The following is a 12,401-nucleotide window of genomic DNA, read 5'->3' as shown; positions in this document are numbered from 1 at the left end:
GGGGGTTCTATTCAGTTCTAAAAGCCTGTAGATGGTTAATGGGTGAATATGGTGCTGAATTGAGAGCACGAAGTTGAGAACTGAGAGCATGCAATGTTCAGCAGTGTAAAAAATTTCGAGGATGCAGGAAATAGCTGCCCAGCTTTGATATTTCACTACTGTAACATTTGAAGATGTAGAGTAGGCCGTGTCTTGATGTTTTGACTAGTCTGTTCTCCACTGTCCAGCAGAGTGAGAAGTCACCAACCTCAAGGTTAATGAATAAGACACATCTCCAAAACCCATGAGTAGGTTCAAGTTCTGATAGTTTTAACCAGCTCTCCCCTGGAGAAGAATGTGGATTAAATGCCTAGCGAGCCATTTGCTGCAGACCACAGCAAGTCACCAGCGCTGGCTCTAGAGTTTTGTATGAGAGAAAGGACTGTGCACAAACTAAATGCATTTGATAGCGAATACTGCAATCAGCTGCACCATTACGCACTCTTCTCGTGCTCATCCTTCCGCATGTAAAGAGGGTTTAACTAGATGATGCATAGAAAGGGAAAAACGCCTTCTGCCTTAGTTTTTTCCTGACTACAAGAAGAGTCCTTTCCTATTTGGGGTATACTTAAGTAGTAAACAGAGCTGGTAAGAAAGGAATGTTACAATCTTTCTGCTGCCAGAAGATCAGGTGTGATGTTTTGAACTGACAAACATGGGAGTAACACTTACACTCATCACAGAAACTGTTTCCACAGCAGGGGATAATAACTGCATCCACCATGATTTCTTTACAAATGAAACATAACAGCTCTTCTGGAACACGATTGTCTAAGGAGGAGGAGAGGGAGGAAGAGGACGGCTCCTCAGGTAGAAAGGGATGCTTCTCCTTCTTTCCTCTGGCATACGCTTCCCTGGAGGGGGGTGGGGAAGGAAAAAGAAAAAAAGTTACAGATGGGTAAAGGAGAACTTTCCCAAGCTTTTCGTTTTATCCAGTGAAGACAGTAGGTGGCATTCTCACTCCAAATTAGCCTTCAAAAATGCAGGCATTTAGTTTAAAATACTTTCCTATAGCCAGAGCACTAGAAAAGGGAGGGGAGAACAATTTTCCTTCTGCAGAGCTCTTCCCTTCATTGGATCAACTAAGAAATTAGCTCAGACTACAGAAATCATTTTCTGACAGCTAGAGACCGGGTGAAATGAATCCCACGTCTCCTTTCACCAGAGGGTGAATGTGAATCGCAGGCTCAGGATAAAGTCAGTCTCCGCCTAATCATGTTTTATAAATGGCGGAAATCTATGTTACAGCTTCTGCAAAAGGAGATGCATGACAGAAAAACAGAGGTGCTCCCAAGTGCATTTTAAAACAGCCACCCTTGTCAGCACACACCAGTGTTTTCTTAGCTTACAGCAACAGGAAAACATCCCTCTGCTTCACACATGGGATTGGGCAAACGGCAGAGGGGGAGGGGATCTCAGTCCAACAGCTGTTTGTTAAATTCTGCAAGAAGCCTTACAAAGACAAAACAGGAGCAGAAGGAGCTTTCAAAAAGAATGATGCCACCGTAAACACGACGGAGATGTTTTGCAGAAATAGGGGTTCTTAGCATACCAAAAGCTTACCCAGCGTTCAGGGGCCTGAACAGCAGGACTGCCCCATTTTAATATTAGAAATCATCACAGATTTTAAGGTGAAGATACAACGACAGTGCTTCTTCCCCCATAATTACAGATGCTGGCCAGCTTGGTGGCGTTGCCACTCAGACATGGACACTTGGCTTCCCTCCTTCACTTTTTGGTCAGACCAGCTAATTCCATACTCACGCATTAATAATTGGGATGGCATATCTTCCAGTCGGTGTCAGCATCGCACCCTTCATATTGGGATCTTCCACCTCCACCATGAAACTCCTGGGAATTCCCGTGCTCTTTCGAAGTCTGCGAACAGACTGAAAATTACTGTCCTGTTAAGAAAAGAAATGCAGACATATCTCAAGACCCACACTTAAAATGGCATTTCAACCACTATTTTAAGCAGCAAAAGCTTTAATCCTCTCCTTTTAGCTAGCCCAAGGGCTGCTCGACTGAAATACTCTTTTTCCCAAATGAATACAGCCAGCATGCTCCAAAGGCCCGAGCAGTGTTCTGAGCTCAGTTGATATTCTTTGGCTTAACTTCAGGGTCCTGAAGGGTGAAATATCCCTCAGCTCACCGTCCCCTCAGAGGAGAGGCACAAACCCCCTCCTCCTCCAAAGGGCAGTTCAGAGGGAGAGCTGAATGCAGGGCTCTGGATCGGCCACTGGGGAAACTGATATTCCCCATCTACACACGAAGGTTGAATTCGGAGCTGATGCCCGTGCGTTCAGTGAGTAACCTTAAATGGCATGAATACTCAACCAGAGACTTGTGTAATTATAACACGCAAATATTCAATAGTTGGGGCCAAGAGAAATGTCATTTTTTCCTACAAAATACTAAAAAATGCAAACTGTCATTAAAAAGAGTTATGACAAAAAAAACCTTGCAGTAACATTGAAGTATATAAAAATATGCATTAAAGTTCACCGAGAAAGATCTATGGACATATGTAATGTCTGTGACCTCAAAGAAAGAAAATTTCCCATTGAAATCTCCAGCTTTCCCTGGAATTTTGAAGGGCTTTGCACCACTGCCATACAACCTCTGTATTTCAGCCCAAGAGAAACAATTCCTCATAGGGGGTCCATGTAATTGCTGTGTAACTGCCAAGGTAAAACAATTAAAAACCAAGTGTCACCAGAAGCCCCCCACAATCTTACCCCATTTGTTGGACAGTTCTTTATATAGTGGCCAGGTTTTCCGCAGCGAAAGCAAACATAGGATGGTGGAGGTGTAGCCAGGGGTTTCTTCACGTAACTAAAAGGGTTTGGGGAGAAAAAGAAAATGGTATGCATGCATCTCTCTTGTTCCAACAACCATCTCTGCAATGTCTCCACAGTCTTCACAGAACAGACAGGACTTTGCCAACACTTACTTGACTGGATCGTACTGACAGCAAGACTGGGTCATCATGGCTTGTATTTTATCTTCTTCGGAAGCGTTGGCTTCAGCCAGACTGCCGGTCTGTTTAACGGGTAATTATGGGACACGCACATTAGAAGCCCATTTAACTCCCCAGACAAAGACTCACCCAACCCTGTAAAAGGCAGCCCGGCAGGAGCTGGGGTTGCACAAAAGCAACTGCTTGTGTGAGCCAGAGCTGTCCCAGAGATGTTCTGGGGAGCCCTTACGCCATCACACGGTGTCTCTGGGCCTGTGAACCTGCTTGGAAGGAGCATTTTTGGGCACTCAAATCCTGAGGCTCTGTTTGTACCTTACAGAAAGACTTGTGTAACCAGCCCAAATGTCTTCCAAGTGGACTGAAGCTATGTGTAGAAAGAATTACATTATCTACTAGTTTTAAACGGATTCTTGAGTTCCAGAGTATTGGAAGGAGAAAATCTCCACTGTACATTCAATTGAGACAGATGTGTGCAAGTATCAGTGTCTATATTTTGCAGCGTTAAAAAGACATACAACTTAAGAGTTGGGGAAGTTGCTTTTGCTTGCTGAAATTCAGCTTCAGACACAGAAGCATTGAGAGGAATCAAGATTTTTATAACTCCTCAGCAAGACAAAAGATTCTTTGCAGTAGAAATTTGTCCATCATGCGCTGTAGGCAGCCCAAACAGCATGTCCCCTGCACTTGGCCAGTTTCTCACATTGTAGAGTCAAACTTCACATGAGTTTACAGAACCAAGGACGTGTTTAGGGACAGCACTAACAGAGACCAGTTTCTTCTGGTGACTACTTTCCAAAGTAACCGTTGGGGTTTTTTCCCCAAATGTACACAATTTAATTCTGCAGTGGGAGAGGGAAGAAGAGAGTGGGAAGAGATCTCTCTCTCTTGGAAAGGAACGCCAGCCTTTATTTTCAGAAGAAAGAACTAGCTCCTCTGCATTAGGCGCCGCCTCCTCTATTCTTTAAGACGAGTAATTGAATTGGCTCGCACTTTGCCTTTTCACAAAGTGCAGCCACTAGTGCTTTCCCAGACAAAGTCACACATTGTTGAGAAGAAAACACAAGCAGTTCCATAGCAAACCCTGGCATTACAACAGCTTCAGAAGGTCACCTCTGCTAACACACTGCACTCACACATTGGTATATTCCCGCAAACAATGAGGCACATTTACACAATTTACACAGTCTGCGTTCAAACAAATTAGGTTGTGTTGTCCGCTCTCCACAGACTACAAGTTATGAAACTGTGCAGCTTTCCGAGAGTGGATCTATAACTGCAGTGACTAGAAACCAACAGTAGCCACGCAATTGCCCGTGCTACAGAAACGTTTCTATTTTGGCTGGTGCAAGCCCCCCCTGAAATGTCCATGACTTGCAGCCAGTTAAATTCTTCTGCGAAAATTATGTCAGTCTCCAACACAAAATTAACAAGAGGTCTGAGAAACAGTAAACAGCTCCTGAAGTGCTGCTGCTTTGTGTCTTGAAGGTGAGCTATAGCGCAACATTACGTTGAGGGACTCCCCTGCTATCTTCCCAAACTGGGAACTACTCTTTACGGGACACTATGGAAATATATATACACATCTTAAAGTTAAAACCAATACTGTAAATGATTAAAAAGTAAGTTTTATTCCCATTATAACAGTTACCCAGTTATACATCACCGTACAAGATTTAAACATATGAAGCAAGTGGGATTTTTTGTTGGGGGTGGGTGGGTGGTGTGTTTAAGCCTTTGACAAGAATACACACATACCTTAATGAGCTGGGCCAGAGGAATGGCTGCAGAAGAGTCCTCAATCTGTTCACAAAAATTAAACACATATTCAAGTTGTACAATCAAAACATAGCAGAAGTTAACCTCTACTGCAGTCTGAAAGTCTGCACTATAGCCTCCGTGTGTCATGGAAAGAGTCATTTCCAAGGGAATGTAATTGTACTGGTTCAAAACAAAGTCCAAAGCTATGACCGCTTCAGAGGGCCTACGTGGTTCATGAGAAGCAGCTAAACTCAGTCTGCTGGGGTTTAGATATTTGCATTTGCAGACAAACTGTGAAACTAAACCATTTCATCGGATAAAGGGGAAAGATCAAATGCACAACTTTGGAATACCACTTTGGGTACCAACAACATTTAAACTCACAGCAATCTGATAGAGACCTTCATGTACTCAGAGGGGGCCAAACAACATCACTTCAGTCATACAGCTTTAGGAACAAATACTCAAGTATTTCAGGACACGGGAAGGATTCTTAGCTGCACAGAACTGTCCTCAAAACCTAGGGGATATGTTGATTTTGGGATTTCTAGGAACCACCAAGTCAAAAGTAAGAAAAAGTACCAAGTGGCACAACAACGGTTTCTCAGTGCGTTTTGACAACATCTTCCAAAACTGTTAGGCAAAGAAAGTACCTATAAACAAAAGCTAAGTGATACAATGCGAAAATGGCAAAAAATACGCTCCAAACAATTTTAATTGCAAGAAACAAAGAGCACACGACAGCCTATACAAACACACTAGCTCTAGACAGAGAGGTGTAGAACACAGCACCAATTGAATTGTGCAAACCTTGAACCTACATGACCTAGAAACTATCCTACATTATCTGTACAACACAAAGTCATCCAGGAAATATTCCAGCATATTCAGTATGAAACACAATGCCTCACTAGGCACAAATACCAATATTCACATTAGAACTGTGCAAATGATGGCATTACTCAGTGTTCACTGTGCTGTGAATCAAACACAGGGTCTCTACAACATACACTATGTCTCACTGCAAAACAGATTAACTTCATGTTTGGGAGATTAATAGGAGGCTACATTGTTTAGAATGACGTGCAATGTGTAGGAAAAAAGTGTGAGATTGTGTTTGTACATACTGCTCTGGATGTTCCATTCGCTGGCTCGGTTTGAGTTCTAGAAGAAGAAATAAAGGGGATGAGAACTTAGAACAAAGCACTTGCACCCAGCCAAAAGCAGTGAAAGCAGATTCTAAAACCTAAACTTCAAGACATTCTGTTCTGATAGTCTGCTGCATGTGGAAATGTATTTGTACGCATAAATCTAATCCCAGATCCCATTTGTAGTTTGTCAGCAATTACTGTAAGACTTACAGCTCTAGAACACAACAGTGCCAGAGGAAGTCCTCAGACAGTTTGTCTCTGCTGTGTAAGTATCAAAACGATGAAGTCTGTGCTACAGCTTTGTGCTCTTAAACAATCAACCATCACATTAGCGACTGTTGCCCTTTCCTCTAGAGCCAGTATGCAAAAAAGCCAGATTGGAGGCATAAGAATACCTGCCATACCCCACCCCGCCTCCCCCAAATGCAAGACACAGTCAAACACTGACAAACAGACTCTTCTGAGATGGGAACATGCGTATCTGTCTTTCCTATAAAAGCACGAGAAAGAAGATCGATGCAAGCCGAGTGCCTCTCTAAACTAATCTCCACAGAAAAGGCTAAGAGACTGCAACCCCTGACAGAGACTGCAGTGCTTTACGGGTACTTACATAACTGGTGTTTTGCTGGTAGTTTTAACTCCTCTAACAGGGACTCTTCTAACAATTACCGAGGAGTTCTTAGGAATGAGAGCATTGGCATCTGTGTATTCTGAAAACAACACCAATACAGAAGAAAACATGAGTCAGTTTGTAAGAATATTAAGATGTAATTACATAGCACTTGAGAGAATCCCTTCACAGACAGGAAAGCAAACTTTTATATCAAACACCAGCAGCAAAACCTTTTCCACTCTTTTCAAACAGTTTGGATGCCAGCAGCAAAATGGTCTCAGAGGTCCCTAAAGGAGAGTGTGCTCATGCATGAGGTTCTTTCCTGACCTGCCCTAAGTTGCTTTTGCTTCTGCTGGGCTACAAACCCAAGAGATCTGTGGAGAGAAACAAACCACAGCAAAGTCTCACCCGCATAAACCAGATTCGAAAGTCTGACCAGCTTGCCCTGCAACTAAGCAGGCACTTGGCTAAAGCACGAAAACTCTGCCCCGTTGCTTTCCGAGCTGTTCACTAAAAACGATTCCCCCGTGCCGCGAGTGCTGGGGACTGACAGAACACAGAAGGAGCCGCCATCTCTCTGCTCCTCGGAGCTTCATCCATCGACAGCCACACTGACAGCTGCTCAGCGCTGTACCCTCACATGGAAATGGGACTGGCAGGGCTAGAGTTTGGATCACAGAAACCGGAGGGGGTTTTGAGCTTGCTTTCACAGGCAGGGCAGAACGGGCTCCAACTAAAGGGGTCTCTCCTCTCTTAAGCTAGTCATCCAGTTTGAATAAGGCAAAGGGACGTGAATTCTTTCAATTCACTTTTTGCAGAGCAGAGAGACTCAAATCAATTACAAAGACAAGCCTTCTGAAAAGCCTTTTGAAACCAGTGTGTGCCTGAGGGTCTCCATGCTTTGCCATGGCTTACACCGTGTCCCTCTTTTGAAGAGGAGGAGCTACCTGAGACACTCGGACTGAGTAGGCCTCAAATGTGAAGATCTCTCCATGAGTAAGCTTCAAACGTAAAGACGTCTCCATGAGAAGGGTTTATATATTGTACTTACACAAGCTGGATAGGACTAAATGTTTTAAAGCGCCATCAGCAGCCATTCCCTGTCATCTGCCTCCAGTCCTAACTACTAAAAGCCCTCGCCTCTGGAGGCCAAATCAGAACGATGGCCCGAGAGCCAAAGTTGCTGTGAAAGTACTACTAATGACAGAACCCGAAGCTTTTACAGAAGTCATGCCCTGAAACCAACGCCTAGAGCTCTGCTCAGATGGGGAATCTCACCATCACGCAGCCACCTGTCAAGACAGGCCTGCGCCGGGACTTTCTGATGTCGGAGGAGCTCAAACACCACTGAGGCTGACAAGCAACGGGGACGTGATGCCAGCGGCAGCTCTGGAAGCCCAAAGCAGCTGTTTCCACCTGCTGAGCGGAGTCATACAGAGTGCTCTTTCTGGTCCAGATCACAAACCACTGGACTGAGATTTCAGAGGCACAGGATAAGCAACAGTGGCCTCACAAAAAGGCAGGAGTTTGCTAGGCCTGTGCCCCGCTGAGGGTTGTGCTGGGTCTGCAGAAGATTGCAGGTGGCAGCACCTCTCCGCGAGGGAGGCTGTGTGTATGAGGACAGCAACCAGTGCGCTTATTCGCCAGTTCTGCAAGCCTGCAGAGGTCAGCTGGAACATGCACAACAGGTGTATGAGGCAAAAAGGGGAGGGGGTCCTCTTTTTGTATTTTGTGGCAATTCTTTGACCATTGGAAGAGAACCACTGACATCTGCCTTCTGAACACACTGTCCTTGCATGCAGAGATATATATAGAGAGAGATGCATGCTTGTTTTCCATCCACTGGTGAAGTGCACAGGGAGGAGACCTCCAGCCATCTAACAGCAGACTGATAGAAAAATGAATTCCCCTTACAGGTCAATCAGTACACATTTAAATGGATCAGCTGAAAACTGAAGAGTGACAATAACCTGGTGAGGTAAAGGCTTTATTTGCACAGGGCACGTATCACGGCACATATCTGTGGGGGGGACTTGAAGTATCCTCCCACTAGCTTGGTCACCGAGGCAGAGAATTTGTGGAAGAGGGTTTACAAACAGCGGAGTACACTGCCGAGGTAGTTCTGTGCAGGGACCTGGCACCTGTTGGCTTTGATACATTTGATTTTCCTTCACCTCAACTCATTGAGTTCATTTTGGTGATGAAATTGGTGTCAATGATGAAATCTGGTGAAGTCAAACAATGTCGACTTAAAAGTTAACTTTTTTGTTTTTATATAGGAAAGGACTAAAACCGGAGCATTATTCCTGAAGTCCTTGGAAATTTCTGTTTGCTCTCTTTAACAGCTGCCAGCTTAGCCTAACAGCTCTCAGACAAAACTGGCATCTGCCAGCAGGAACCTGTTCCCCGCAGGCAGCAGCATCCCCTAGCAGAGCCTTGGCAGGTACCAGGAGCTGCGAAGCAGTGTCACTCTGCCTGGCCACGACTCCACATCTGCAGGCTGAGCAGTGACATCACACTCAAGAGGGCTACTTTTGACAGTTCTCCAAGCAGAGCTCCAACAGAAATGTTCAACAAAGCTGGAGCCAACACCATCGTTGATTCCTACTCCCTTCTAGCACAAAGCTTGTTTTACTGCCAGTGATGGCCAGTAAGTGGCTACAGGGGGTCTTTGGCAAGCACTACCCATTGCACATCGAGCAGGTAGTCTTCTACGCCCAGCTCCCTGTCTCACAAACAGATCGGAACGGCTCTGTGAGGTCCCCACAAACGCCACAGCCACCGACGGTGGCCGAATCGCACGGTCCCTTCCCAACCCAACAAACTGCTGGCGCCGGTTCCGCGTACGCCGGCGGGTCAGGCCCCGGGCTGACTCACGGCACGTGGGGACAAGCCCCAGAGAGCAGCGTGTGGTCCCGCAGGCCGTGGGCGCCGCCAGCCGGGCAGTGCCCGAGGCCCCGCGCCCGCCGCCCCCACGCACCTTCTCCGGTCTCAGCGTTGGTGACCCGCAGATCACAGTTGGCCGCCTTCAGCTTCTGGCGGCCCATGATCTCGCGTTTCAGGTTGCCGACGGAGATGTGGAGGCCGCTGAAGGTGACCGTGTCGCGGCGCAGCTGGGAGAAGAACTGATAATGGACGCACGGCATGGCTGGTCCTGGCGACGCCTGCTCCTGACAGCGTCTGCCGTGCGCGGCAGGTGGTATCTGCCAGCCCCTGGCCCCCGGCCCTGCAGCGCCTCCGGCCCGGGACCCTCAGCGATGGAGCTGGGCTGCGGCGGCAGCACCCACCCGGCTCCTCCTGGCAGCCCGGGCCAGCAGATGGGCGATGGGAGAGGCCCCGCGGCCCCGGCTCAGCCTCCGCTCCCTCTCTCACGGGCAGCGCTCCCAGGCTCGCTGTGGCAACTCGGGTGCTGCTGCCCCAGCGCTCCACCGAGGGGCTTCCTGGCCACCAGCAGCACAGACTGCGACCTGCCACCACCACTGCCACGGCAACGAGTCGCCACAGACGGCCACGGCACTGCCACGCCCACCCCGCGGCATTATGACCCGGCCCATGGTGACACAAGGCCGGTGTTCTGTCACCGCCCGGGGCTGTGCCTGCACGGTGTCTCTCCTGCCACCCCCGGGGCTGTCGCTGCCTGGAGTTCTGCCACCCCCATGGCCTGTGGTGTCCCCCCTGTCACTGTCCAGGCCTTCACCACGCAGCATCAGCTCCCTCCCGCCAGCCCCTGGGCCTGTGGGGTCCCTCCCAACAGCCCCGCGCCCGTCAGGGCCCGACCTCCTGTCCCCCCCAGGCTGTCACCACCCGCTGTCCCCTCCTGCCAGCAGCCCCCAGGGCAAGGCAGCCTGGGGCAGAGGCAGCGGGCTTTGCCCTGTGGCCTCGGCTGCCGGAGCTGCCGGGCGGGGACGGGAGGGGACGTCTCAGGGTGCCGAGCCAGGCCCCACGTCCCCTCTGCCGCCGCCCCGCTCCCCGCTGACGGGGCAGCCCCTTGTTCACCGCCGGGGCCGGGGCCGGTCGGGGCCGGTCGCTCTAAAGGGGCCGCCGCGGCGCCTTTCTCCGGGTCTGTCACCGCCGATGCGAAGCCGGGGCCGGTCCAGCGGCGCGGGCCGGGCCCGGGAGCGGCGGCGGCGCTGCCCGTGGCCGTGGCGCCGGCGGCCCGGGGCGGCCGGAGCCGCGGGGCCGGTGAGTCGGGGCCGGGGGCGCGGCCGAGGCGGGCGGCGGGGCCCGGGCGGCGGCGGCCCCGCGGCGGGAGGGGCCGGGGCGGGCGGCGCGGGGCGGCCCCGCCGCGCTTCGGGCCTTTGTGGCCGGGGGGGGGCGGCCGCGGTGGGAGCTGGCGCGGTACCGGCACGGGCGGCAGCTCCCCCCGGGTCGCCTGAGGAGGGACCCGCCGGCGCCTCCTGACCCGCCGGGACTCTGCTTCTGCCTTGGAGTAAGGAGGAGAGCGGGAGGGAACAGCGAACCCGGCTGCCGAGGCCGGGCTGGGGGGTTCCAGGGGCCTTCGGCACGAAAGGCAGCGGCCCCGGGAGAGGTTTGCCCGCAGCGCGGCAGCGCGGCCTGGAGCGCTGAGAGAGGGGAGGCAGCGGAGTGAGGTGTGACCGCAGGGGCTGGAGGTTTATCGACAGGCTCACTTGGGGGTCCATGTCTCCCTGTGCCTCACTGCTCAGACCTAAACGGCTGAGGGGGAAAACCAGAGTTTAAAAGTTGATATGTCACCATTAGATTGTTGAGTGCTCATTAAACTCTCGCTCCAGTGGCTAGAAGCTGTCCTACAGCTTCTACTAACCTGCCACTTGACAGGATGTTTTCCTCTCTCAGCACTTATCCCCAGACACACCCCAAAGCCCTGTTTCCAGTTCCCCAACACCACTTCTGAAAGTGAGCCTTACACAGAATTGCAAAGCTTTTGACTTGACCGAAGTGAGTGTAATTGTTCTTAAGTAATTTGCTTATTCAAGTAGGCAGTGAACGCTATAAAAATGCGGGATTGACGAACAGCTTAAATGGTTTGTGATCTTTCTGTGCAGTGCTGCCTTATTCTGGTCTTCCGTGATGGCCAGAGCTCTGAAGCAGGGAGTCGTTAAGGTTTGGTACCCACATGCTTTACTGGAAACAGGGCTTAAGTTCCCCTGGTTAGACTCTGTCTTGAAAACCAACCTTTGACATCCGATCCAGTTTCTTCATTCAGTACTTTAAGGTTGGTACCAAACGAGTTTGTTCAAGAGGCTTTGGCATCTTGGGATTTTTTTGTTGGTTTGTTTATAAAAAGCAAGCCTTGCAACTTTTTTTCTTGGGGCTCTGATGAAACGTGTCTGTAATGGTGTTTTTTTTTAAGTTACTTTGAGTCACTTGGTAACTAGGGATGGAGGAGTGTTTCCTCTCTGGCAGAACAATGCTGTGCTGCTGGACATGGGGCCTGTTTCTGCTGAAATTGGGGCATTTATGTTTAGTAACGATTTTGCCAGTCGTTTGACCAGCAATAGGTTTGGGCCTCCTACTGGAGAATCGATTTGAGATTTGGGTTTTCCTGAAAGCTGATTTATGTATTTTTTGTGACCAGGTTGTCTGCATTCTAATTGACTGCTCAACTTTGGTCTCCCTCTTCTGGGATCACACCTGCATAGCCTTCATACTGAATTGTTGATTAATTCCCCTGCCCCTGCAGAAGCAATACTATCAAGAGAAGTTGTGGAAAACTGCTGCGGGCGGAGGAAGCAAGCAGCCGATTCAATGTGAATGATAGAGCAAGCTTCAACTTTATTGAAAGAAGTCACCCCTTATATAAGCACTCTACAATAACCATGCATACTACTCACAGATCTATTGGATACATGTAAAAGGCTACATTATAATATCCCAGCCC

General features: G+C 49.2%; 1 protein-coding gene across 1 annotated transcript; it reads right to left on the bottom strand.

The window, feature by feature from the left end:
• Positions 1-473: 473 nt before the first annotated feature.
• On the bottom strand, positions 474-9,687 carry LOC141963268 (E3 ubiquitin-protein ligase RBBP6-like). The gene is made up of 5 exons (XM_074912452.1): positions 9,522-9,687; positions 6,539-6,638; positions 5,905-5,941; positions 4,775-4,819; positions 474-521 (listed from the first exon to the last, which is right to left on the bottom strand). The coding sequence occupies exons 1-5, from the start codon at positions 9,685-9,687 to the stop codon at positions 474-476; spliced, it is 396 nt and encodes a 131-aa protein (XP_074768553.1).
• Positions 9,688-12,401: the final 2,714 nt, after the last annotated feature.

The sequence above is a fragment of the Athene noctua genome, chromosome 8 (genome assembly GCF_965140245.1).
Source record: "Athene noctua chromosome 8, bAthNoc1.hap1.1, whole genome shotgun sequence".
NCBI lineage: Eukaryota > Metazoa > Chordata > Aves > Strigiformes > Strigidae > Athene > Athene noctua.
The sequence above is the reverse complement of the archived record's forward strand: the minus strand, read 5'-3'. Positions and strand labels throughout refer to the sequence as shown.

Bases quoted from the DNA above. Each gene is read 5' to 3' on its own strand.
- LOC141963268 (XM_074912452.1), bottom strand. From the start codon at position 9,687: ATGCCGTGCGTCCATTATCAGTTCTTCTCCCAGCTGCGCCGCGACACG. The intron at 5,942-6,538 runs GTAAGTACCCGT...TTCTTCTTCTAG, and splicing joins ACCAGCAAAACACCAGTTAT to AACTCAAACCGAGCCAGCGA. The intron at 4,820-5,904 runs GTATGTACAAAC...TTTTGTGAACAG, and splicing joins CGAATGGAACATCCAGAGCA to ATTGAGGACTCTTCTGCAGC.